Source organism: Rhinatrema bivittatum, chromosome 3 (genome assembly GCF_901001135.1).
Source record: "Rhinatrema bivittatum chromosome 3, aRhiBiv1.1, whole genome shotgun sequence".
NCBI lineage: Eukaryota > Metazoa > Chordata > Amphibia > Gymnophiona > Rhinatrematidae > Rhinatrema > Rhinatrema bivittatum.
The window spans coordinates 253985457-254013402 of NC_042617.1; the positions used below are offsets into that span (position 1 = coordinate 253985457).

At 43.5% G+C, this 27946-nt stretch overlaps 1 protein-coding gene across 1 annotated transcript in view; it reads left to right on the top strand.

Annotated features, from left to right (window-relative positions):
• HNRNPLL (heterogeneous nuclear ribonucleoprotein L like) overlaps positions 1-27946 on the top strand; it is a 289432-nt gene that overhangs the window by 251533 nt on the left and 9953 nt on the right. The window contains 7 exon segments of the mRNA XM_029596807.1: positions 4582-4620; positions 4623-4781; positions 4784-4803; positions 19372-19493; positions 21126-21327; positions 22157-22214; positions 22305-22403. Of these exon segments, the coding sequence (XP_029452667.1) occupies positions 4582-4620; positions 4623-4781; positions 4784-4803; positions 19372-19493; positions 21126-21327; positions 22157-22214; positions 22305-22403 (699 nt within the window).

Consider the following 27946-nt stretch of genomic DNA (forward strand, 5'->3'; position numbering starts at 1 on the left):
GACAACTGACACTTCTCAGCAGACCCAAACGAGAGTCCTGGGCAACCTCCAAACTCTTAAATGACAAATTGCTTCAAAGAGCCCAGTTTTTCCCTTTCCAATCTGCGGCATAAGTTGGGGGTTTTTTTGTGGGGGGGTTTTTGTGTTTTTTTTAAATATGGAAACAAACCATGGGAGAATGTTGGTAAATTTGGTAAGAGCCAAGCATTCATCTTCTTTTGTTGAACATTAAAAAACTCTAGGGGTATTTCAGTTACTTCCTCTCAAGAAATTAGTAAAATGTTTGGGATTATTACCAGCAGTTGTGTTCAGCTGCAGATAGCAATTTCGGCTGAAGATAGCAATATCGCGAATATGGAAACCTTTTTGGGGCGAGTAAACTTTTCTAAGTTGTCCCCTGTGCATGTGGAATCCTTGAATAAAAACCCATACATATTCAGGAAATTCAGCAGATGATTGTGGGAGCTTCCCTTGCTGAAATCCCTGGGTCCAGATGGCCCTAACGGCTCGATTTATAAAATTCTTAAGGGGAAAGCACCTATCGCTCTTAAGATGTTGTTTGATACGATGGTCCAGTTACGGCGCATGCCTGATTCCCTTAAGAATGCTAACATTATAGTCCTGCCGAAATGAGGAAAGGATCCATCACTGGTCACATCTTACCGCCCAATTTCTTTTGAATTTGGACGTCAAGCTGTATGCTAAATTGATTGCTAACAAGTTAAAGGTGATTTTTCCTACTCTAAAAAGGGGCAAGTGGGGTTTGTGTATGGCAGATGAGCGGTTTTAAATGCTAGACAGGTCCTTACCTTACTGGAAACTTGGAAAAGACTGGGAGGTATAAACCCTGTCCTAATTCAGCTTTGAGGCGTAAAAAGCGTTTCACAGAGTCTCATGGACTTTTAAAAAATGTATCTTTCCCATGTATGGGTTTCAAGGTTTTCATACCTGAGGCTATTCAAGTTTTATACTCTAATCTGGAAACTAGAGTATGGGTGAACAATTCTTTTTCTTAGTCCTTTCTCTTAACTAGGGGTACTAGACGGGTGCCTGTTGTCCCCCTTATTGTTTATTTTGACTCTTGAACCTTCAGTGTTGATGCTTATTGATCTGATAATTGCAGAGGAGAACTTGACTAAATTTCCCTTTCTTAAGGTACTATTATTTGCAGATGATATTCTGCTTTTCCTACCTAAAGCTAGGAAGTATTTGCCCCATACGCTGGATCTATTTGGCAGCTTCTCTGGGTATAGCCTCAACCTGGACAGATCGCAGGGGCTGGATCTTTCAAGCACATTACAACCTCTTTGGCAAAATTTCCCCTTAAAATGAGCTCCGGGTACCCTTCCAATTTCTAGGGACTGCAAAGTGGTGTTCTCTGCATACGTTTGCAGCCCATTACTGCTTGGACAAGGATGGTTGAGAAGACAGCTTCGGCCACTTCGTCTTTCGCAAGTTCTTTCAGGCTTAAACCCAACTCTCCCTACCTAAGGCCCTTTGGTTGGAATCAGACTATCTCCCTGTCTAATCAACAGCACCGCAGTTATTGTTGTGCCCGTTGGCACCTGGTTCAGTGCCTGTTGGTCATGGTTGTTGCCGGGGAGAAGCCTGTAGCTTGGTATTCACCTATCTGTGAGGACTAACATCCTGTTTTGTCCTAGGAGAAAACGCAGTTTACCTTAAACAGGTGTTCTCCTAGGACAGCAGGATGTTAATCCTCAGGAAACCCGCCTGCCACCCCGCAAAGCTGGGTTTCTGTGCATTTTGTTTTATTTTTTTTTGCTTGTGAATTCTATGTTACGAGACTGAAGGGGAACCCTGTGTGGACGCACGGATAGCGGAATGCTGGGTATGCTCAGTGTGCCAGTCAAAGTCCTAGAAACTTTGACAAAGGTTTTCTGTGCTTGGCTTCATCTGATGATGTCAGACGAACTGAACGAAATCACTGTGAACCTGGAAGATGTAGTAGGCCAGATTGACAAACTAAAGAGTAGCAAATCACCTGGACCAGATGGTATGCATCCTAGGGTTCTGAAGTAACTTAAAAATGAAATTTCTGATCTATTAGTTAAAATTTGTAACCCATCATTAAAATCATCCATTGTACCTGAAGACTGGAGGGTGGCCAATGTAACCCCAATATTTAAAAAAGGATCCAGGGGCGATCTGGGTAACTATAGACCAGTAAGCCTGACTTCAGTGCTGGGAAAAATGGTGGAAACTATTCTCAAGATCAAAATCGTAGAGCATATAGAAAGACATGATTTAATGGGACACAGTCAACATGGATTTACCCAAGGGAAGTCTTGCCTAACAAATCTGCTTCATTTTTTTGAAGGGGTTAATAAACAAGTGGATAAAGGTGAACAATAGATGTAGTGTATTTGGATTTTCAGAAGGCTTTTGACAAAGTCCCTCATGAGAGGCTTCTAAGAAAACTAAAAAGTCATGGGATAAGAGGCAATGTCCTTTCGTGGATTACAAACTGGTTAAAAGATAGGAAACCGAGAGTAGGATTAAATGGACAATTTTCTCAGTGGAAAAGGGTAAACGGTGGCGTGCCTCAGGGATCTGTACTTGGACCGGTGCTTTTCAATATTTATAAATGATCTGGAAAGGAATACGATGAGTGAGGTTATCAAATTTGCAGATGATACAAAATTATTCAGAGTAGTTAGATCACAAGCGGATTGTGATACATTACAGGATGACCTTGCAAGACTGGAAGATTGGGCATCCAAATGGCAGATGAAATTTAATGTGGATAAGTGCAAGGTGTTGCATATAGGGAAAAATAACCCTTGCTGTAGTTACACGATGTTAGGTTCCATATTAGGAGCTACCACCCAGGAAAAAGATCTAGGCATCATAGTGGATAATACTTTAAAATCGTCGGCTCAGTGTGCTGCAGCAGTCAAAAAAACAAATAGAATGTTAAGAATTATTAGAAAGGGAATGGTTAATAGAATGGAAAATGTCATAATGCCTCTGTATCGCTCCATGATGAGACCGCAACTTGAATACTGTGTACAATTCTGGTCACAGCATTTCAAAAAATATATAGTTGCGATGGAGAAGGTACAGAGAAGGGCAACCAAAATGATAAAGGGGATGGAACAGCTCCCCTATGAGGAAAGGCTGAAGAGGTTATGGCTTTTCAGCTTGGAGAAGAGACTGCTGAGGGGGGATATAATAGAGGTCTTTAAGATCATGAGAGGTCTTGAACGAGTAGATGTGACTCGGTTATTTACACTTTCGTATAATAGAAGGACTAGGGGGCATTCCATGAAGTTAGCAAGTAGCACATTTAAGACTAATCGGAGAAAATTCTTTTTCACTCAACGCACAATAAAGCTCTGGAATTTGTTGCCAGAGGATGTGGTTAGTGCAGTTAGTGTAGCTGGGTTCAAAAAAGGTTTGGATAAGTTCTTGGAGGAGAAGTCCATTAATGGCTATTAATCAATTTTACTTAGGGAATAGCCACTGCTATTTAATTGCATCAGTAGCATGGGATCTTCTTAGTGTTTAGGTAATTGCCAGGTTCTTGTGGCCTGGTTTTGGGCCTCTGTTGGAAACAGGATGCTGGGCTTGATGGACCCTTGGTCTGATCCAGCATGGCAATTTCTTATGTTCTTATGATGTCACCCATCTATGAGGACTAACATCCTGCTGTCCTAGGAGAACACCTGTTACAGGTAAGCAACTGCGCTTTACTAAGTGGCAGCAGGAAAAGACCAAATTGGCCCATCTAATCTGCCCAGTTGTGATTCTTCCACTTTAGGTAGATGAGATGATCCCTACCCCATTGTCTTTTACCTGAACTTTCAACCCCTTTTCTTCCACTGCCGTCCATATCAGTTCATTGTGTTCCCAGAATATATTAAATATAACATTTTCCTTATACTAAATGTCTCAAAATGTACGGCTCCATGCTAGTACAAATGTCTTTAATAAGAAGGCAGCAATACATACAAAAGTCCCAAAGCCCAGTTAAGAGATGATTTTATTACGCAGGACCTGAGATAGGGGTGGTTTCGATTTGAAGCTATCATTGTGGGGCCCCTGATATTTTGCATTTGTGAAGGGTTTTTTGGAGGATGAGCAGGGATGATATTTGTGGTCACTTTTTTTTTTTTTTTTTTAAACTAGGTTAAGGTATGAATGGATCATGAAATAGTCTGGAAATGATGGTTTATACTTATTGATTGGGTTAAATGGCTTTCTCGTTGGAGAATAACATCACAACTTAATAGTATCTGGTTACCATCTGGAAGGTCAATTTGTCTTTCCTTTATATTTGGAAGGGGAGTATTTAAAATGTAATGGAATATAGTTCCTTTGACATGCCAAAGTTGGAAGATCAAACATGCAAATCAGTAACAAAAATAATTTAACACCATATTACCAGTGACCTTCCTGCCATCAGTCTGAGATTTTCATCTGGTTAGTGTGAAATTCTCATTCCCTAGTTGGAACCATACTTTAGACACTTACATTTTATTTCATGTAAATTAAAAGATATGTTTATATGCTTATTTCCTGTCTATATGGAGAGTGATTTAATTACTGTCTTGTCTGCAGGATCTCATGGCTCTCTGTTACCTTTACCGAACCAGTACAGAATGGATCAAGGGACACACCAGAGCTGGTTGCTTACCCTCTACCCCAGGCTTCCTCCTCCTCATACATGCTAGGGGTTATCCCTACAGGGGGTTCTGTTGCTATGGTTAGTGGACTACATTCATCAAAGATGAACTGCTCCAGAGTCTTTAATCTGTTCTGCTGTATGGAAACATTGCAAAGGTAAAATTGGAAATATTTTCCCTTTCTAATTAGAAGTAAGATGCTAAATCATGTAATTTAGTTTAGCAGTACAACTACTGGTAATATTGTAGTTCTTCATTGACAAGCAGAACTGAATTAGCCATGACACATGGGTGACATCGTCTGACTGGCACTGAATGGACACTTCTCTCTTAGCTCATTGAACATTTGTTCTACCTGAGCATGTGCAAGGAGTTTCCGTGTGGGGGGTGTGTGCCTCGTTAGCCTTTCTGTCTGTTTTTCGCCTGTGCATCAGCCCAGACATGCACCACGTGTGTGTGTTGTTTTTTTATTGAGCTGTTTTGGTGTATTCAGTAAACTTTGCCTCACTGTATTGGCAGCCCCCAACAACTATTTTCAGTGCTGTATTTAAGCAAAAAAATCTCCCTTTTTAAAAAAAATTCTTTATCGATTTCAAATTTCAAATATACAGCAATTAAACATAGTTAAGTTCTTACATAGATTCTCTCAATTACATGCAGAAAAGAAATCTTTTATACATTATCAAGATACACTCCAAAATTGCATATTTGAACATAAGAGGAACAGAAAACATTTTCTTAAATAGAAAAAAAAAATGAGGCTATAAGGAAGCAGGATACAAAGGAGATAAACCTGGAAAAATAAATATCTATAGCTTTACATAATACCAGCTGGAATTTATAATGCTAAAGCCTATAGTAGTTACTCACTTAAAGGTAATAAACCTCATTTGCTGACAAACTATTAGGCAATGACGTAGAGTGCAGTGGGTTGTTGAGCTTCACAAACGTTGGAGCTTTTCACATTTGAAAAACACATACCTCGCATCCCCTTTCTTTAACTCACATCTACAGAGATATCGTAGAAAAAAAGGTAAACCCAACGAGATTACTCTTTGTCTAAACTTAAGAAATTCTCTACGATGTAACCTGGTGATGGGAGCTAAATCAGGATATATTTGTACAATTTGTCCATGAAAACTAGTTGGAAATTTCTGAAAATATTTTTTTATAAGATACTTTCCTAGCGTGTAGCAGATGGACTCAAACAAATGGGTATAGTGTGCTCATGCTAGCAGTTGGAGACGGATCTGAACGTCAGCAAGGGTACATATACCCCCACAGGAAGTGAAGCAATTCAGTAATTTCCGTCTCCAAAGCAGTTTGGAGCTACCCACGCTCGCTGAGCGTGTTTTCCAAATTCTATCGACTAAATTCTTAGAATCACTTCAGAGGCTATCCATCTCCGTACAGTTCCTTCCTTTTTACCCAAAGTGGTCTCCCACTTTCATCTCAACCAAACCATATCCTTGCCTACCACGGAAGGTTTGCAGAAATCGGAAGAAGGTCGAATACTACGTCATCTCTACATCGGCAGTCTGCTGTCCAGATATCTGGAAATATCAGAAGCAGTACGAAAGACGGACCATCTGTTCGTCCTGCACAGTGGGAAGAGAAGCAAGGGGAAAGCGGCCTCACGGCCGACCATCGCCCGCTGGATTAAAGAAGTTATCAAGGCAGCCTACGTAGAGGCAGGAAAACCACCACCTCTACAGGTCAAGGCTCATTCTACCAGAGCACAATCAGCCTCTTGGGCAGAAACTAAGCTGCTGTCGCCTGCAGAGATATGCAAAGCGGCGACATGGTCCTCCCTCCATACCTTCTCCAGATTCTACCTTCTGGACGTTCAGGCCAGGGAGGACACAGCATTTGCGAGGACAATCCTAAACGGTCCTCGGGCAGCCTCCCGCCCAGTCCGGGAGTAGCTTTTGTACATCCCATTTGTTTTGAGTCCATCTGCTACACGCTAGGAAATGTTAAGATTACTTACCTGGTAATCTCCTTTTCCTTAGTGTATGCAGATGGACTCAGCATCCCGCCCGGCTTGCCGGTATACATGGGGATTCGCTGACTCACGGTGAGCCATGTTTGCTTGTAATAGGGCTTCCACCCTGCCAGGTGTCGATGCCTTCCGGTTTGAGAACACTGGCGGTCTCCAGCTACCATCAATTGTCAGGGTAATCCTGTTGATTAATCGATCGGTCAGTACACATATGGCTATAACAGCTTTTGCAAGGAAGATTACTGAATTGCTTCACTTCCTGTGGGGGTATATGTACCCGTGCTGACGTCGGATCAGTCTCCAACTGCTAGCACGAGCACACTATACCCATTTGTTTTGAGTCCATCTGCATACACTAAGGAAAAGGAGATTACCAGGTAAGTAATCTTAACATTATGTCCTTTGTCACAATAAAGGAAACAATCAAAGTATTTCTATGGAACACATCCAAAGTTAAATCTTCCAAGAAATTGGATAAATTAGGTGGTACAGGAGATTTTTTAAATAAAAAGTAACACGAATTTATAGATGACATTTCATCATCTGTATATAACAATACATCTTTAAGATATTTTTTAAACGAGGTATAAGGTAACTCACCCAAAACCTGTGGAAAATTGGTAATTCGAACATTTAAGTGTCTGGCCTTATTCTCTAATAATTCCAAGCAATGAGATGTAGCAATTTGATCTTTAACTACCATTACATTTAACTTTTGGATCGCTTAGATATTTTCCTCATTTTTATTAACCACCTTGGATATCTCTGAAAAATTAGTCTGGACTAATTGCAACTTCCCTTGATATTCTAATGTTATTGTGTCCAACTTTTTTTCTAGCCTAGTCACGGCGCCACTCAAACTTTTCACTGCATCCCAAATTGCCTCAAGGGTTACCTTTTCAGGCCTGGTTGTCATCTACGGTAGATCTTCTGTATTCGGGGAGGAGACTCCCTCCTGCTCAGTCACTTCTTCCCTAAACTGGGTCAATGGCTGGGCAGTCTGCTCCTCACAAGAGCGTTGGGCCGGTGGTGGTCTACTATCCGGGCTTAAGGACGCCTCATCACAGGAGCTCCTCATCTCTCCTCCTTGAGGAGTTCCAATGGACTCATCGGCTCCTTGCTTCCCCAGCTGGGTCAAGAATTTGTGAATCTCTAGTTGCGTTGAGGCTGAGGGCATGGGTTCTGGAGGGAAAACCCGAATTTTCCCCTTCCTCTTCGCAGGCATGATAATAATCCAAATAGAGAATTGAAAAAGAAAAAACTTGACTATGCAGCTCATTCCTTATATTGAGATATAAGAAACAAATAGGGGCAAAGTCGGGCAAAGTCGGGGCGCGCACGGCTTTGGCGATGCGCCGGAGGGGAGGTGCTTTTTCTAGAGTTCTTCCGGCGCCTCCCTCTGACGTCGGGGAACCCGGCATCCTGATCTCTCCAACGGCAACCCAGGAAAACAATTTTCAAGTCTCACCAAGGTGAGGTAAAACTCATAGAGCCTCCTAAAAATCCCCTTTTTCTTCACAGGATGTCCAACAAGAAACCCACCATTATTGGCTTCAAAAGCTGTTTTTATGTGGTAGGAAAATGTCCATTACTGATGGATACAACATCTGTTATTGCTGCCTAAGACCAAATCATGACCAGGCAAATTGCTACAACTGTGACTGGATGTCTCTGTTTCAAGAAATCCACAGCCTGGAAAATGGAGGAACTGCGCTAGGCTGTGAAGAGTTGCAACTAGTCCTCCTGCAAGAGCGGAGCCTTGACTTGATCCCTGGGTGCTGTTGAGCAGGAACTCCTCAAGAGATAGTCTCTCGCTTGCTGGAGCAGGTCAAATCCTCGTGGTTGAGCAAACAAATTAAGTCACGAAGCTTGAGCCCTACTAAAAAGTAGTCGTCCCACTCTTGGGAGCCGCCAGCACAACTGGCATCGAAAAAGCATTGGTCCTCAGCAGCAGCCGATGCACCATTTATTAAAGCATTGAGGTCCGATCACCATTGCTGCTCCTTCCTTAGACTCCTCCTACTTTGGAGCAAGCTACTGCATTGTCGCTGAACCAGGGCACTGTGCTTCTGATGAAACTCGGTTCCTTCCATGCATTTAGAAAGATTTTCATGGGTAGGAGATATGCTTCACTTACCTCCGCCAATTTCTAGAGCACTGTCCCCATCAAGGTCACAGGAGAAAGGCCTATGCCTGGACATATCAGACCCCATTTGCTCCCTTGTCCCCTTAATCTCTAACCAGCCCCCAGGACAAATGTTACAAAATCTAGTGGATGTGCATCTTAGTTTCTGAAGAAACTAAGATGCACACTTCTGATGTCCAGCCAGAGGGCATATCAGCCCTTAGACTAAGTGACAGAGTTGATGAAGACTTTCTTTACTTCTCTGGCAGCTAAGGATAAGGAAGGAACTCTTCAACCTCTCCTTTCCAGGATATCATTTACTCCTGCAAGAAGGAGTCCCAATAACCCGACTAACTCCATCAAAACCCCTGTGGGGTTTTTCTAGTCCTTGGCACTCCCTTGCAATGGGAGGATGTTCACCAGAAATACAATCCTCCAAGGTGATCAAGGACCCCTCCCATGTCACCTACTTCATCATTGGAATCCTGATTATTGTTCCCTTGCCTCTAGAATCTGAGGAGGGTTTGACGAAAATACCTTCTGACCCAGTACTTGAGACTTTGGAATACTTGTCTTCACCTGAGGACCTTAGATTCCAGGTTTCTGGACAAGTTGGTTCGGTGTTAATGTCTGTAAGGGCAAGGTCCTTCGCACAGAAGTCTTCGGCCTTCTCCAGATCCTAAATACCTTGGTGGAACAAGCAGCCATTCTAATCTATGCTATCCTGTAAGAGTTTCAGATAAGAATGTGGGAGAATCTTATTTCTTGCGGCCCAGTAGCCAGGAAACTAGACCTTAAGTATAGAGTCCAGAAGACTCTGGGTTTTGGAGTAGTGCAGCTGTTGCATCAAATAGTTGTAGAAGAGTAAACTCTACAATGAGCAAAGAAAAAATATTTCTCACACTCCACCAGGAAAAGACCATAGGCTCCTGGACAATTTTGATTAAAAGGTGTTCTAGAGGTCCATGCTTGATGCACGTTTTTCTGCTCACCAGTTCTATATGGTTTAATGCTTATATGATTGCATTAAAAAAAATTTGAAACCATCTATTCCTCCAGGGAATAGCAGCTCTCAATACCCAAGCCATTCCCAGATGCTGAAGAGTGTATATGCCATCTTATTCATTCAGTTTACAAGATGTTCTATACGACGGCACGCTTCTCATAAGCCTCCATTGGAACATGCCAAATGGGTTGGTTGAGAGCCAGCAATTTATGCAGCGATGTCCACGATAAGTTAGCAGACATCCCCTGCCTGGGAGGTCATCTCTTTGGAGACCGAGAAACAAATCAAGGAGCAACATGTGGCAGTCCAGTGACTCTCAACCGGCACTACTGTGGTTTTAAGTGGTCATACTTCCAGAGATGCCCTTTCTGGCAATTCCAGTAGTGTATCTGGTTCTGCCTCTGCTTCTCTAGCATCAGCAACTTCTGGCTCAAGAGTCAGCAGCTTGAACGATGCCAACCAAAAGCAACACAGCAGGTCTAGCCCAAACCTGGACCAAGTGTTTGACCAAACCCAGCACTCGTTCTCTCTGGTAGTGGAGAGAATTCGTCTCTAACCGGAGGAATGGCATAAGATTACCAGAGACTCCTGGGTTCTCAAGATAGTAAAATCTGGTTATTGCTTGGGTTTCTCTGGCATCCCATGTTTTCTACCGAGCTTGACTTTAGCTCTAAAATCGACTGAGGAGCTCACAATGTAATGTCTGCAGGAATTCTTGCACAGGCTCAGTAGAATAAAAGTTCTATGAACTGAGAGAGAGGACTGTGCCATTCCTTTCATCCATTGGTGCCATTGGATGATATCGCTAACGTCATGGTTTATTCATCTTGCTGTCTAGAGAGAACACTGTTTACAGTTAGCAAACTTACTGTTTAGTGTTCCTCTTCATAAAACAGGACTAGACTTATTATACACATTCATGGTGAGACTACCCCTGGCTAGTATTGTTGATGATGGATAAAATAGTTTTCATTGTGCCCTACCAAGACAAAATGATTGTAGCTTAGTAATAGTTTTGTTTGTATTGGAAGCTAGAATTGGAGATATTCTGTTCAGTGAAAATAGAGGGGCATATGGACAGGGGTTGGTGATTATTCACTTGCCACATCAGAGGTGAGATGCACGTATGCCTTGAGGTAAGCCACAAAAAAACCTTACATCTGAGGCACTTCAACTGGCTGGGAGGCATTTGTCTTAACTGTGGGGAGTGTTTTCTATCCAAGTTGTCCTGTTTACCAAAGTTTTACTTTGGTTCTTAGATATCGGACCAGCAGTGGCGATAGCAGGTAAAATGGGGAATAGAGAATTTAAAATAATCAGAGGCCGTAATGTATCCTAGCTTTAAACAAAATATATCTGATTCACACAAGTTGGTGTCTGTATTTAGCAAGTGGAAACAAATACTGTGCACAGTGACATCTGTTTATTGCAGGTAAATATTATAGATGCTTCATAAATGCAGGCAGCATGTCTTGAAAATTTTAAGCGCAAAAACTTGTAATTAAATGAAATTTTAAAAGTAGTTCAGCATTATGCGGTTGGCTTTAGAAATTATTGTATGCATGATAACTTGGCCAATTTCTATTTATCTATCAACCTGTAAGAATTCTCATTTTCCGGTGCATCAGCATTGTCGAAAGGAGGAGGCCTGGAGTCTGGAAAGAGTGGGCTGATGAGTAGACGTTTTGTCTTGGTTCTGTGATCTTAAAAAGATCGTTTCTGTGAAGCAGGAGCTTGAGTGTAGTCTGAGAAATATGCCGCAGATTAGCTGATCTGGGTCAGCGGGTAATGGATGTGGAGAGTAGCAGGCAGAGGATATTACGCAGCAGGAAAAAACAGCAGGTGGCACGGGGTCAGCATGATCGTTTACATAAAATAGAAGATCTTGAAAATCATTCCCGGAAAGACAACATCCAGATTAGAGGAATGCCTGAGGAGGAAGAGTTCTCAAAAAGTGTCCAGATGGTAAAGGATATCTGCAGGCTTATTCTGTCATGAGAATTCTCAGACGGAGAGCTAGAGGGCACACAGGGCTTTGAGGAAGCCAATGTGCAATAAGCCAAGAGACATTATTGCATGTCTTCATCACTTTCCTGTCAAAGATAAGATAATGTAGAAAGACAGAAGTATGGGCAATATTGTATGGACAAATAAAAACATTCAGGTCTGTATTTCAGCAATTATGCTGCAACATCTTAAAACCATGCAATGGCTCACGGACACGCTAGAGGTGCAAAAACCTAAATCAAAAATACATATAAACTAACTTAAAAATGTCAGAATACACTGACCCACAAAGACAGGAAGGATAAAAGATAATCGATTCGTGAAGAATAAATCAATTCAGAGACTGTAAAATTCTCAAAACAACCCTCTGATTAAGATGTGTAAACTATCCTTTTGTTAATTTTCCATACCCTTTACCTTAATTACTAGATCAATTATTCACTTGAGGATAGTCTGTTTGCCAGTGCTGTTTTGCTGGTGGTCGCAAGAGGGTGCTGGCAACATTGTAGCCTACATGCTTTGCAAGCTGTGTGTAATAGAAAGAGTTGCTTACCCTGTAACAGGTGTTCTCCCAGGATAGCAGGATGTAGTCCTCGTATCACTGGACGGAGCCCTGTCATGGAAAATTTTTCTGTCAAAGTTTCTAGAACTTTTGACTGGCACACTGAGCATGCCCAGCATGCCATAATCCCTGTAGCCACAGGGGTCTCCCTTCAGTCTCGTTTGTAGCAAAAGGTGCGAGCGAAAAAAATAAAATAAAATGTTTCAGACCCAACTCCGCGGGGTGGTGGGTGGGTTTCGTGAGGACTACATCCTGCTGTCCTGGGAGAATACCTGTTACAGGTAAGCAACTCTGCTTTCTCCCAGGACAAGCAGGATGGTAGTCCTCACAGCTACAGGCTGACCATATCTGTTTTGGACCAACAGCGTACAACTTGTACTACAGCACAACAACTGGTGTTGCTTGTTGGGAAAAAATGAGGCAGCTTGAAAATCACAGCAGGTGGATGTGGAAGGAGTTGGAATTATACTGGAAATAAGTTCTTCAAGATGGATTGGCCAAAGGCAGAGTCTTGACGTCCTTCCTTATCTAGGCAGTATTGTGCTGCAAATGTGTGAAGAGAGCTCCATGCTGCAGCTTTACAGCTCTCAGCAATCGGTACTGAGAGATAGTGTGCTACTGAGGTTGCCATGGCTCTTACTGAGTGTGCCTTCACTCGTCCCTGTAGAGAAAGGCCTGCTTTTCATAGCAGAATTCGATACAGTCTGTTAGCCAGTGGGAGAGATTTTGTTTGCCCCTGCAACTCCTGGCTTGTTTTTATCAAAAGAAACAAAGAGTTGGGTGGATTTCCTAATGGACTGCAGTGTGATCTAAGTAAAATGCAAGTGCACGTTTACAGTCCAAGGTGTGTAAACTCTCTCGCCCTGGTGAGAGTGAGGCCTTGGGAAAAAATGTGGGCAAGACTATAGACAGATTCAAGTGAAATCAGTAACCACCTTGGGAAGGAATTTAGGGTGAGTACGGAGGACCACACGGTCATGTAGGGAACCTTCTAAGGGTTGAGTTATGTGACAAGTGCTTGTAACTCATTAACCCTTCAAGCAGATGTAATGGCTACTAGGAAGAGAACTTTCCATGTAAGAAATTTAACATCGCAGGAGTGCAAGGCTCAAACGGGGAGCGCATGAGCCTTGTAAATACTACATTAGGTCCCTTTCAATGACTGGTGGCCGTAGTAGGGGGTCTTTGAGTTGTAGTAGGCCACTCATAAACCTACTCACAAGGGGTTGCACTGTTACCGGGGCATCCCCAATTCCTTTGTGGTATGCTGAGATGGCACTCAGGTACCCTCACCGAGGAAGTCTGGAGACCAGAGTCTGAAGGTGCCAGAAGTAGTCTAATAGAGATGGAAGTTGGGGCAAGAAAAAGGGTCAATACCTTTTTGCGAGCACCATATGGTAAATCTTTTCCACTTAGAGGATAGGATTTTCGTGTGGAAGGCTTTCGTGAAGCTACAAGCACTTGAGAGACATCAGTTGAAAGATTGAGCGGTTGTAGGATCAAGCTTTCAACGTCCAGGCTATGAAGGATAGGGTCTGAAGGTTCAGATGGCATAACATGCCTTGTTCTGAGTATGAGAGTGGGCGCTGTGCCCAGGCAAATGGGTTCTCTGATCGAGATGTCAAGAAGCATGGGAACCATACTTGTCAAGGCCAATACGGGGCTATGAGTATCATTGACCTTTGTACTGTTGTAGCTTCATGAGAGGTTTGGCTATCAGCGGTATCGGGGGATACGCGTATAGGAGGCCTGTGTTCCAGGGGTGAGCGAAGGCGTCCATGACTAACTTGTTTGGTTGCCTGTGCAGGGGGCAGAATCTGTCCACTTTGTGATTCAGTTTGGATGCAAAGAGGTCTATTGTTGCTTGACCCCAGTGTTGAAAGATTCTGGTCGTTACCACAGGATCCAGAGACCACTCATGGGGATGGAACTGTCAGCTGAGGCAATCTGCTACTAAGTTCTGTATGCCTGCCAGATAAGTGGCCCAGAGATACATGGAGTGTGCAAGGGCCCAGGCCCAGATCTGTGCGGCTTCTTGGCAGAGGAGATAAGAGCCTGTTCCTCCCTGTTTGTTCAAGTACCACTGCAACTGTGTTTTCTGTTTGTATGAGAACAGTCTTGTGTGAAAGGCAGTCCTTGAACGCATAAAAAGCATAACGTATAGCTTGAAGTTCTAGGAAGTTGATCTGAAACGTTGCTTCAAGCTTTGTCCAAGTACCTTGAGTTTGTTCACATGAACTCCCCAACCCAAGTTGGATGCGTCTGTGGTTAAAGTTACTTGCAGAACTGGTTTGCTGAAAGGGTAGACCTGTTAGCAAATTGGCTTTGTTCGTCCACCAGAGAAGCGATAAACGTAACTGGTGGGTTACTTGAATCTGGGATGAAAGCGGTTGACTGGCTTGGAGCCACTGAGATTTCAAAGTCCATTGAGTTATTCTCATGGCCAGCCTGGCCATAGGAGTGATGTGGACCGTGGAAGCCACAACATACATTAGGAATTGATGGGCTGAGGCTGTTACTTTTGTGTGCAGAGATGAAACTAGCTTGGAGAGTGTGACTGCACTGTCGTTGGGCAGGAAGGCCTTAGCGACTATGGTGTCCAAATCTGCTCCGATGAAAGTAAGGAGGTGAGATGGAGTCAGGAGGGATTTTTGGTAATTGATGAGAAATCCCAAAGAGTGTAGTAGATTGATAGTGAGCTTGAGAGCGTCGAGAGCACCTTGCTTGGATTGGCTCTTGATGAGCCAGTCGTCCAGGTAAGGAAAGACGTGTATGCTTTTCTTGCGTGATGGGCCGCAGCCATTGCTAGTCACTTTGTAAATACACGGGGTGCCGAGGCAAGTCCGAAAGGCAGGACCCGGTACTGAAAGCGTTGATGTCCCACTAAAAAAAAACGCAGGTACTTGCGGTGATGTAGGAATATTGGAATGTGAGCATAAGCGTCTTGAAGATCCAGAGAACAGAGCCGATCTCCTTTTTGCAGAAGGGGAAGCATGGTGCCCAATGACACCATCCTGAATTTTTCTTTTCGTAGAAATTTGTTGAGATCGCAGAGGTCTAAGATGGGGCGGAGGCTGCCTGATTTCTTTGGAATGACAAAATAGCCGGAGTAGAACCCTCTGTCCTGCTGTGCCCGGAGAACAGGTTCCACAGCCCTGGCACCCAGAAGGGTGGACAGTTCTGACTCTAGAAGACGTGTGATCTTTTTGCATCCACAGTGGATTGGGTGGTAAGTCCGGGGGTACCATGAGGTACCACAGTGGATTGGGTGGTAAGTCCGGGGGTACCTCATGGTACCCCCGGACTCACCACCCAATCCACTGTGGATGCACAACATTACCACAGACCCATTGGTCTGTGGTAATGTTGAGCTAGTTGGTTATGAAGTGGTGAATTCGACCTCCTACTGGCAGATCTGGATTTGTGGAGCAGCTGCTGTTCTCTGGATAGGTCTCAAAATCCAGAGGCTTGGCCTGTTTGTGGTGGTGGCTGAGGCCTGGATGTCTTGGGCTGTCGAGGATGTGCTCTCTGAGACGGCTTGGTTGGCCTCACGCGAGATGTAGGTGGGTAGTATCTGCGTGGGTGATAAAATGGTTTTCTAGGGTCCCTTCTGGTGGATCTTCTTGCAGAGGAAGGGGCCTCGGTAGTAACTGTGGATAATTGCCGCAGTGTCTCATTATGGTCTTTTAGTTGAGCCACTGCATCTTGTATCTTGTCTCTGAATAGGTTTTCACCAGTACATGGCAAATCAGCAAGTTTGTCTTGGACTTTCAGGTCTCAAGTCAGATGCTTTCAGCCAGGCCCACCTCCTTGTGCTGATTCCCATTCCCGACAAGCGAGAAGCTGTTTCAAAGGAGTCGTAAGCAGTACGAACCTCATATTGCCCAGCCTCAAGGCGTTTCTGTAATATGGCGTTGAGACTATCTTCCTGTTGTTGGGGAAGAGAGTCGGCTATTCCCTGAACCTGCTTCCAGAGATTCCTTTGATACTGTCATGAAAAGTTCGTATGCAAGCTATGCGTGACACTAGCATAGAGCCCTGAAACATCTTGTGACCCAAAATATCAAGAAATTTTTGGTCTTTGCCAGGAGGTGTTGAAGAGTGAGGTCGCCGTCTTCTGGCCTTCTGTGTGGACTCAACTACCACTGACTGATGGAGTAGTTGTGGTTTTTAGAATCCAGGAATATGTTGGACCAGATAAGTTGCATCTGTCCTCTTATTCACTGGCTGGACAGATCAAGGATGCTCCCAGAGACTATGCTGGAGATCCACTAGCACTTCGTGGACAGAGATAGCCATAACTTCTTTCGGAGCATCAACAAATTGGAGAACTTCCAATGTTTTATGGCGTGTGTCCTTCTCTGTAATCAGGTCAAAGGGGATTGTCTCTGACATCTCCCTTACAAAATTAGCAAAAGAGAGATCTTCTGGGGGAGATTTTATCCTTTCTTCCAGAGGAGATGGTTCTGATAAGATGTCCTCCATGGATGTGTTGGTGACGTTTTCCCATGTGTCAGAAAAGGTCTCTAGTCGAGATCCTGAGGGAGGGAAGAAGGTTGATACTGTAGGACGTGTTGGCACCGATGGATCCCTCGATGGCTGTGATGGAAGATGCAGTGGCACCGATATGGGTTTCGGCAGCACCGAAGGCATCGAGGGGAAACGTGGACCTCTCGGTCCCGAGAGCCCTGATGGACCTGGATTCTGTGTTGAAAGGGAACTGGAGTCCATGCCTTCATCTTCTGAGGATCCCAGAATGGGAATCGGGAGTTTCAGAGACTTTGCGGGTTGCATTGGTGGCCTGGGTTGTGTCGGAAGGGCACCGATGAGTGTATCCAGTTTGGTTAGCAATGGTGTAAATATCGATGGCTCCTGTGTCAGTATGGGGGCCGGCATTGATGGCTGTAAGTCTCGGGAGAGCATCGAGCACTGCCTGGCAGATGAAACCGTCCAGTTCCTCCCTGAAAGCTGGCGTAGATATTGCAGCTAAAGGGGGAGGCAAAGGAGGCGCTACTGGCACCTCCACAGGGACTTGTGGGGCTTCAGTACCCGGCACCGATATCTGTGGGGATCGCCTTGGATTTTCGGGTGGAGAGGGGGTTAAAGGCTCCTCTACCCGTGTCCTCTTCACAATCGACTCAGCCATCGAGGCCGATGCAGTGCCGGTGCCGGCACTGGGAGTAGACTCGCATCTATGCCGGTGTCGATGCTTCGCATGGAGCTTGGTCCGGCCTTTCTCCAGCACCGAGGAAGATGATACGGATGCTTTAGATGGAGTCTGTGATGGACGGTCACCACTGCCCTGGTGCTCCTGGCGAAGTTTGATGAATAATTTCTTTGCTCCTGCCGGTGACGATTGAGTGGACGTCGATGGGAGTCAACTTGATTTTAAACAGGGTCTCCATCTTGCCCGCCTACCCTTCGGAGTCATCTGGGCACAACTTGGGCAGTGAGAACAGTCGTGTGATGAGCTGAGGCACAGCAAACAGGCATCATGTGGATTGGTAATCGACATGGTACGGGAGCACTCCGGACATTTTCTGCCATGATGGCAGAGATTGAGTCCCAAAAACGGTCGATGGCCTGCGGACACCGAAAAAAGGTAGGGGCAGGAACCGACCGGGGACAGTGAATAAGAACATAAGAAATTGCCATACTGGGTCAGACCAAGGGTCCATCAAGCCCAGCATCCTGTTTCCAACAGAGGCCAAAACCAGGCCACAAGAACCTGGCAATTACCCAAACACTAAGAAGATCCCGTGCTACTGAGGCAATTAATTGCAGTGGCTATTCTCTAAGTAAAATTGATTAATAGCCATTAATGGACTTCTCCTCCAAGAACTTATCCAAACCTTTTTTTGAACCCAGCTACACTAACTGCACTAACCACATCTTCTGGCAACAAATTCCAGAGCTTTATTGTACGTTGAGTGAAAAAGAATTTTCTCTGATTAGTCTTAAATGTGCTACTTGCTAACTTCATGGAATGCCCCCTAGTCCTTCTATTATTCGAAAGTGAAAATAAGTCACATCTACTCGTTCAAGACCTCTCATGATCTTAAAGACCTCCATCATATCCCCCCTCAGCCGTCTCTTCTCCAAGCTGAACAGCCCTAACCTCTTCAGCCTTTCCTCATAGGGAAGCTGTTCCATCCCCTTTATCATTTTGGTTGCCCTTCTTTGTACCTTCTCCATCGCAACTATATATTTTTTGAGATGCGGCGACCAGAATTGTACACAGTATTCAAGGTGTGGTCTCACCATGGAGCGATATAGAGGCATTATGACATTTTCCGTTCTATTAACCATTCCCTTCTTAATAATTCCTAACATTCTATTTGCTTTTTTGACTGCTGCAGCACACTGAGCCGAGCAATGAAAAACAATATCTCGATGGGAGACCCCTATGAGGAAACTCTTTAATGAAGTCATCTTCAAGTTTTTTCCATGAGGAAAATTTTGAGTTCTCACAGAGCTCCTAACCGCGATGCAAACTGCAGCTCGGAAAAAAAGAGACTGAAGGGAGTCCCCTGTGGCTACAGGGATTATGGCATGCTGGGCATGCTCAGTGTGCCAGTCAAAAGTTCTAGAAACTTTGACAGAAAAGTTTTCCGTGATAGAGCTCAGTCAAGTGACGTCACCAGCATGTGAGGACTACCATCCTGCTTGTCCTGGGAGAACACACTTTGCAAAGTATCCATAGGTCCAGCAAGCACAACTGCAGGGCTGGGATGGGTGGGCTGCAGGAAACTTGAGGCCCAGAGATTCAGATATAGAAAGGGTGTGATAGCGGTGCTGAGGTTGGGCTAGAGATGGGAGTGTGCTCTGGTTAGACCAGGGGAAGGGAACAGTGATGGGATTGGGCTGCATCCTCTGAATTTTTTTTCACGGTTTTCTACTAGTTAGTAGATAAGTGGACTAAATTGGTAATAGTTGTTAGCATAAGGCCTTTAAAAACCTTTAAAAACCTGATTGTTACTACCTTTCTTCTGGTGTTATAGTTATTTCTGCATTGCATTGCAGGTGAAGTTTATGAAGACCATTCCAGGCACTGCACTTGTAGAAATGGGTGATGAGTATGCTGTTGAAAGAGCAGTCACACACCTTAGTAATGTCAAGATATTTGGCAAGAAACTTAACGTTTGGTAAATATGTGCTCAGTGATCAGTTTTCAAGGATTGTTCACCTAAATCTCTCTTTAATGTCAGTGATAAGTGATGGATATACAAATAATAGGGTAGGGTAGCTTCAGCTTTTAATATGTATTTGTATAATATTCTTAAGGGGTTTCAGTGACCATATTGCTACATATGCCAATATGTTTTGAGTAGATGGCCATGATGTCTATGTAGGCCATCTTCCTAAAAAAGGGGGAGAAAGTAGGCTGAACAGTATTTCTTTTGATTTTTTGCTGATGTACACAGATAATAGAAACATGACAGTAGAAAAAATCATATGGCCCTCCAGTCTGCCCATCTGTCCAATTAATTTAGCATTATAATTATCATTACTTCCTAAGAGATCCCCTGATTTATTCCATGCTTTCTTGAATTCACATACTGTTTTTGTCTCCACCACGTCAACTGGGCTACATATCGACCACCATCTCTGTAAAGAAATATTTACTAAGATTACTCTTGAGTCTGTCCCCTTTCAACCTCATCTCATGACCCCCTCGATCTAGAGCCTACTTTAAGTCTATCCCCATATGCTTTAGAACCAAGACTGCTGACTGTTTTAATAGCCACTCTCTGAACTGACTCCATCCTGTTTATATCCTTTTGAAGAAGTAGGCTCCAGATTGTACACAGTATTCCAAGTGAGGTCTCACCAGGAACATATACAGGGGCAATATTACCTCCTTTTTTTTGTCTGCTGGCCATTCCTCTCACTATGCAGGCAAGCATCTTTCTGGCTTTTACTGTTGCTTTATCCACCTGTTTGGCCACCTTACGGTAATGTGATTTGACCTTAGAGCAACAGTTAGGAAGCGGTCATATTCTACTGACATGTTTGAGTCTATTTCCCTTGATGTTTGTACCTTAAAATAAAAACGGGCCAGCTGGTGCTAATTCTGTATACGCTGAGGTATGTTCTTGAGTAGTAATCTTTTTGTTTGCACAACATCCTGTTTTTTTTGTACATGAGCTTTAAGGTTTTTCTAGTTTACATGCAGATCTGTTTGATTTTTGCTCTGAATTAAGAGCACACAGTTAATAGAGTCCTGGAATCTCAGCAGTGTTCTTGAATTCCTAATGTTAAACCAGTGCCTGTTCTGGAAGTGTACATAGCCAGTCTACTTTTTAGGATATCCAAAAAGAGTAGGCATGAGATTTGTATATACCAAGTCTCCAGTGCATGCAAATATATCTTTTTAAGTATTCATTGTGGTTATCTAGAAAACCAGGCTGTTTAAGTGCACTTCCAGAAATGGTTTGAGAAAATGGTATGTAGACAGTGTATCCCAACCTAGTCCTGGAGAAAACCTAATCAGTCTGGTTTCAAGATATGCTTAATAAATATGCATAAATAGGTGTATATACATTGGAGACCTAGTATATTCAAATCTGCCTTCTGCATGTTTACTATGACTATCCAGAAAACCCGATTGGTTAGGTTTGTCTCCAGGAGTGGGTTGGGAAACATGGTATAGACTATACTATTAACAATTTTCTGTCTTAAAGTTTGTGTTAAGGCACTTGATGCATAGAACTTGCTCATTATAGTATCTTCACATATTGAACACTCTCCACTTCATTTTTATTTTAATATTTCAGTGTATCCAAACAGTACTCTGTAGTTCCAAGCCAGATATTTGAGCTGGAGGATGGTACAAGTAGCTATAAGGACTTTGCCATGAGCAAGAATAATCGATTTACCAGTGCGGGTCAAGCATCCAAGAACATAATCCAGCCACCATCGTGCGTGCTGCATTACTACAATGTTCCCCTTTGTGTGGAAGAGGACACGTTCCAGAAGGTGAGAAGCAGGGAGGACTACCAAGTGTTTGCTTCTTGTAATCTTGAACATTGCATGTTTTGTTAAAATTCTGTCTTGCATATTTTGGTTGAGTTGCAGTGTTCCCTTGGTCAGATGCTTGTTCAATGATTAGTACACGATTAATTTTTAAATCATTTTTCACTGTTCCCATTGAGAGGCCTGGGCTTTGTAGTGCAATACCAGTTTGCAGCAATAAGGATTGTTCTGGTAAATGAGGGGTACATAAGTTATGGCACTGTAAATTGCTGTAAACATTAACTTTTTTGTTCATTGCCACTTGTTTTCTCATCAATTTCCAACACTATCTGAGCTGCCTACCTGCAGTAGATGTAAGGCCTGAAACAGTTGGCAGGGGTCCCTATGGTTTGGAGAGATGGTGAAGAAATAATCTCTGCAACTTTCCTTGTGCAATCCATGGACTTTCCTTGATCTTTTGTTATTCCATTGCCTTTGTTGTAGGCCAGGCACTATAGAAATAAGTAGATGAGAAGGCAGGATGCAGCTACTTATTTAATGCCTCTTATTCAGCAAATTGGTGTCTCCGCCAAAGCATTTCCTTGGTGTCTCTGAAACCCAACTGTCCAAAGGAAAGACACAGCAGAACTGAATTAGAATCTCAAAAATAGCATGGATTTTAAAGCTGTGTTAGAAATAAATAAGAAGTCTGTGACACTGTTAAGGTTTCCCAGGATACTTATGAGTTCTCATACGCTCCTGGTACTAGTCAGGCTTATTTTCTGGGTGCAGTTTATCTTCTGATCAAATTTACCTCTAAACCATAAACTATTTTTTCTTTTTCTTTTGGCAGCTCTGTGAAGACCATGAGGTTCCCCTCTTTATCAAATACAAAGTGTTTGATGCAAAATGTCAGTATACCTTTATATGGCTTTAGCAGTATGGTAACGTCCTTTGCACTCTGATCATGTTACCTTGAACATTCATTATTGTTTTTGCAGCCTCTGCTAAAACACTGTCAGGTTTGTTAGAATGGGAATCCAAGACCGAAGCAGTGGAAGCCCTTACTGTATTGAATCACTACCAGATAAGAGTTCCAAGTAAGTATAAAGGAAGACTGTTTTTCTTCGGATCTTTCTGTGAATACTGAACAAAATAATTGTTCTGCTTTTTTTCCTTTTTACGCATCACATATTCTTCCTTTTCACCTCTGTTTTACAATCCTGTCTTTGTTTCTTATTATTGTCTTGAAAAAAAATCATCCTGCTTTATTGCCTTAGTTGTCTCTTCCTTCATTTGTACCTTTACAGTCTTGTCTACTTTTCTTGTTCCTCAGAGCCTTTCCAGGCATTTTTTTCTGGTTTTCTTCTGAGATCCCTTGCATCTTTTGAATGGAAATGTTTTTCTTTCTTTTTCAGCTACTTTGAAAACCATACTATTTTTTATTTTTCTATCTTTAATTTTTTTTCCTTATGCAAACTTGTTCAATGGCTACTTTTCATTTATTCCCCCAGTTCTTTGACTTCCATTCTCATCACTCTTTTTGTGTGGGTGCAGAGCAAAAAAAATGGACTGAGATGCAGTGGTTCATTAAGATAGAACTCCTGCTAGCCAGGTTGGAGGAGAGTATTCCACTGCATTTGCACCCTTGCTGAGAGAATAGTGGACTTGAACAATATTGAAAGTCCTGAGAAGGAAGCTGGAACACTGCTTAATTGATTTAAATCTGATCACATGAACTAGGGTTTCTGTCTTTTTTTTTTTTTTTTTTTTTAAATCTACTGCCCTGCTAGTAGGCATCTGTACAGTCCATAGTCCTTGGGTGCCCATAGCAACTCAGCGGAAGATTCTGTGGCATGGGTTAAAAAGTTTTGCGTGGTAGTGTTTTGGGATTCTGTGGTGCATTTACAAAAACTTGTATATGCAAAAAAAAAAAAAAAATTTATTGGAAGCCTATTTTGAAATAAAATTATTCTACATCTTAATGTCAGTATTTTTTCCTTTTTTCAATTCGGTTTTCTCATTTTTTCTATTTTTTTCTTACTTTCCTTCCACTTCTTTCTCTCACCTCACTCACTACTGTCTCTCTTTCAAAGCACCTCTATACCTCTCAACCACCTCTGCTTTCCCAGTCCTTTTCACCCTTGCATCCTTCTCTAATCACATTCCATTCCTTTTCAGTCTCTCATCTTCCTCCCATCTAGTCTGTCAAACGTTGCTGCACTTATCCCTTGTCCATTCTTCCATCCCAACACCATCCAACCTTGCCTAGTCTCCTCACCTTCCTTTCTCCTTTACCCCTACTGCCCTTCTCCTTCCTTCAGTGGATACAAAAAAAAATTGCAGAGGGACCAGTTCAAGGCAGAATGTCTTAATAAAATAAAATGATGGCAGCCTCCCTTTGCAAGGAGAGTAAAAAAAGCAAAGGCCCTCTGCGTAAGGTTGGTTTCCTGCAGTTTCACGAGAGAAGGCAAATTATACAGTAACTACTATGGCTGTGGAATCATGAGAAACCATGGATCCCAGTATGTGCTATGGTGAGCCATATGAATTGATTTCAGCTAACCTGTCAACGCTATTTCATAAAAAATTGTGACTGACAAGCCCCTGGAAAGAACAGGGCCGCTGCAGAGCCCATCCTGCAGCGACCCGTGAAGAGGAGCCCAGAGGTAAGAGAGAGGCTGAGGGCCCGTAGAGTGCGTGTATGAGATGAGTTGAGAGATTGTGTGCGGGAGTGAGGACCTGAATGTTTGCAGAGACAGCATGTGAGAGCCTGTGTGTGTGTGAGAGAGACAGCATGTGCCAGTGAGAGCCTGTGTGTATGAATGATTGTATGAGAGAGAGCATGTGACAGTGAGAGTCTGTACTTGAGCAAGACAGCATGTGGGAGTGAGAGAGAGCCTGGGTGTGTGAGAGTCAGACAGCATGTGCAAGAGAGAGACTGTGTATGAATGATTGTATGAGATAGCATGTGACAGTGAGAGCCTGTGCTTGAGCAAGACAGCATGTGGGAGTGAGAGAGAGCCTGGGTGTATGAGAGTCAGACAGCATGTGCAAGGGAGAGACTGTGTATGAATGATTGTATGAGAGAGAGCATGTGAGAGCCTGTGTGTGTGAGAGAGAGAGAAAGCATGTGAGAATGAGAACCTGACTGTATGTTTGAGGGAAGAAGATAGATGGAGAGAAAAGAAATAGAAAAAAAAGACAATATGAAAGGAATTGGCAAAAAAATAAGAAAGGGGAGGTGGAACAAAAAAGCCTGTGACCAACCGATAGAAAACTAAGATCAGATAGCAAAGGTAAAAAAAAAATAAATTATTTTTTACTGATTGGCACATGTCATCTTTGGTAATGTGCAAGAGTAGCACTTCATCTATGCAGATCTCACAATGTACGAGATCAACATGGAGGAAGTGGAAACCCATGGGGCCTACACAGAGGAGGCAGCAGAATGGGCTTCAGTGCCAATAGCAGCAATTAGCGCCTCCCAAATAGCCATGCGGCATCAGTGACAGTGGCAGCAGAGGAATGAGAGAGGCTCTGAGGTTGCTGGCAAAAGAAAGAGAGGGGGGTCTGCCTTTAGTGTGCATGTGTATGAATGGGAGACTGCCTGGGGGTGTATGTGTGTGAATGCATGGGTGCCTGCCTGAGGGTGTGTCTGTGTATGAGAATGTATGGGTTTCTTCCTGGGGTCTGTATGTGTGAGAATAGGTGCCTGCCTGTGTGTGGTGTATGTGTGTGTGTGTGTGTGTGTGTGAGAATGAATTGGTGCCTACCTGGGGGTCTGTGTGTGTGAGAATGAATTGGTGCCTACCTGGGGGTCTGTGTGTGTGAGAATGAATTGGTGCCTACCTGGGGGTCTGTGTGTGTGAGAATGAATCAGTGCCTGCCTGGGGGTCTGTGTGTGTGAGAATGAATGTGTGCATGCCTCTGGGATGGTGAGGGAGTGGTGTGAAAATGAATGGGAGCCTGCCTGGGGGTCAGTTTCAGTGTGTGAGAATGACTGGGAGCTTGCCTGGGTGTGTGCGTTTGTGTGAGAATGATTGGGAACTTGCCTGGGTGTGTGTGTTTGTGTGTATGTGAGAGAGCCAGAGAGAGTGAGAGCATGAGTGTGTATGAGAAAATCCAGGGGAGTAAGAGTTTGTGTGGGGGGTGTGTGTGGAGGGGGAGAGAGTGTCTTAGAGCCTGAGAGTGTGTCAGTGTCTGTGAGAGCGAGAAGTTATGGTGGGTATAAGAGCATGAATATGTATGTATGTGACAGTGTATGTGTGAGAGAGAATGGACATGTGAGTATGTGTGAGAGAGAGAGGATAACCTCCTAATCCTTGACAATATCAGGGTGACTGGAAATCAAGAGCTCCCAAGTATGGACAGCAGGGGCTTTTTAAAATCCTTATTAGTTTTAATTATTGGGTGTTATTTGATATATGTGCTGTTTTTAAATATTTTATTGGTATTTGGGAAATTGTAAAAAATGTATATGATTTTAATTAATAGAAATTCTATTTATCAGTAGTTTTAAAATATTCTTTTATTAGTATGGTTTTACTATTATAACTGATGCTTTATGTTTCTTGATCTTATTTGTTTTATGAGGAATGGTGGTTCTGTTTTTCCATTGTTAATACACAGAGTCTGGCTTCTTGGGGTTTCCATTTCAGTTTTTGTCTAATTTGTGCTCCTTTATTTTGTATTCTGTATTTGGTGAGGGTCTGTCTCTGCTCTGTGTGTGTGACCATGATGAGAGATTCTCCTAGCATAGGGATCTATAGCAATCTGGTTTGTTTTGTTTCCTCAGTAGGTGATGTATTGGTATTCTAGGACCCAGTGTAATATTTACCCTTGCTTTTTCACAGGTAGGGTTATTGTTTGAGTCCTTGGTGTTATTACTGTTGTGTTATAATGGGATTGCAGTATAGATTTTGAGTGTCTTTTTTGCGAGGCTTTGTGTTAGTTCACAATGTGCCTGGCAGTGGAAGGTGTTTGTGCTGCTGTTACTGTGAGGTGACACCAGAATTTGAAAATATCTTTTAGTATGATGAGCTGTAAGGGAAACATCCAAGCTCCATTGTTTGGGGGAATTTCAGTGGATGCAGAGAGTTACAGAACTGGAGGTGTAGGATTTATATTGACATTCTGTCCCTTCCTATAAATTCTAGTCTTCACTCTCATAGCCATATAGAATTAGTAGAATTAGTTGAATGAGGCTATCAAATAATTATATAGTGTGAAACTGGCCAGCTTTTTAAAATTACGCAGAAGACCCTTTGGACTTTCTTATTAACACCAAATATTCAAAATCTGTGTTCATCCCATCAAGCTCATATATCTCATTAAAGAGGTAAATTGAATAACACAATAACTTTGTTTTATTATTGTTATTCATAAATTAGAACAATAACATTAATCTTGGAATATTATATATTTTTAATATAAATGAGAGGTTTTCACAAGATATGTTGTCGTGAAACATTTTATTATGTATATATTTAAGGAAACATACATAAATTGTCGAAATACATTTCGTTCGTTTAACCTTTAACCGGGAAGCGCCGAAGACAAGGTAAGGTAGAAATCTTGTTTAAAGACTCCGGTCTCCGAAGCTCGAGGAGCCGTACAGGTTGCCGGCCGGGATCAGTGCCACTGGGTTTATCCGCCCTAGCAGGGCTCGACCCCTGTTAGAGCCAAGGGCTCTCCCACATGGGGACCCTCCCCAGTGGTTGCCATATTGCCCGTGTGGTCGCTGTCGCCATTTTGGCCCCATTCACCGCCCTGACTGCCATCTCGATCCGTGCACGTAGGGCGAGTTGTGCGCACATTACTTGTGCGCACAACGTTGCACGCTCCGGTGCTGCGCGCAACTTGCGCTTACTAGGCCAGGCGCATAACTGCGACTTGTGCTCACATCAGCGCGCACATCCGTCCACATGCACATATTCGACGCACAAGAGATTTTACGCATCTATATCGATAGCACCACCAGAAGAGCTCAAGGTTCAGGGCCTCTGCCCAGCATGCCACATCACAGCCGCACAACACGAAGAGGGCGAGGCCCTGGGGGATCAAGCCCAGGGCCAGCCCTATCTGGGCCTGAGTGCTAGTTCCTCAATAAGTACCCCGGACCTAGCAAACCCCAGCGGGACCCCCCCTCAAACGGGGCTTCCCAGGGACACAGCGCCTCTTAGCTTGGATCCAGCGTCTATTTCCTGGGTGGAATTTTTCAAAGGCCTACACACCTTCGTTCACATGCAGATGGAGCCTCCAGTTAACTCGGCCACAGCCTTCACCAGAGGACCGCTACGTTCCGGGCCCCGCTAGGCCCAGGGTAATGAATCCACACACCCCCCACCCCCCCCCCGGAAGCCCCACTTATGGGGACACTGACATCTCGGAGGAGGAATCAGAGCCCCTGGAGGAAGGGGAACTCCCGGGGGCAGAGCTTCACCGGACCATGAGACGCTTCTTCACCAAGGACGAGCTTCCAGACCTGGTCACCAGCAGCCTGAAGGAACTTGCAATCCCGGGCACAAGTACCTCGGGGGAACCTAAGACGAATCCTCTGCTAGAGGGACTCCGTCAGACCTCCCACCATTTCCCTCTGCTACAAGCCGTCCAACAGCTAATTGACCTGGAATGGATTGCT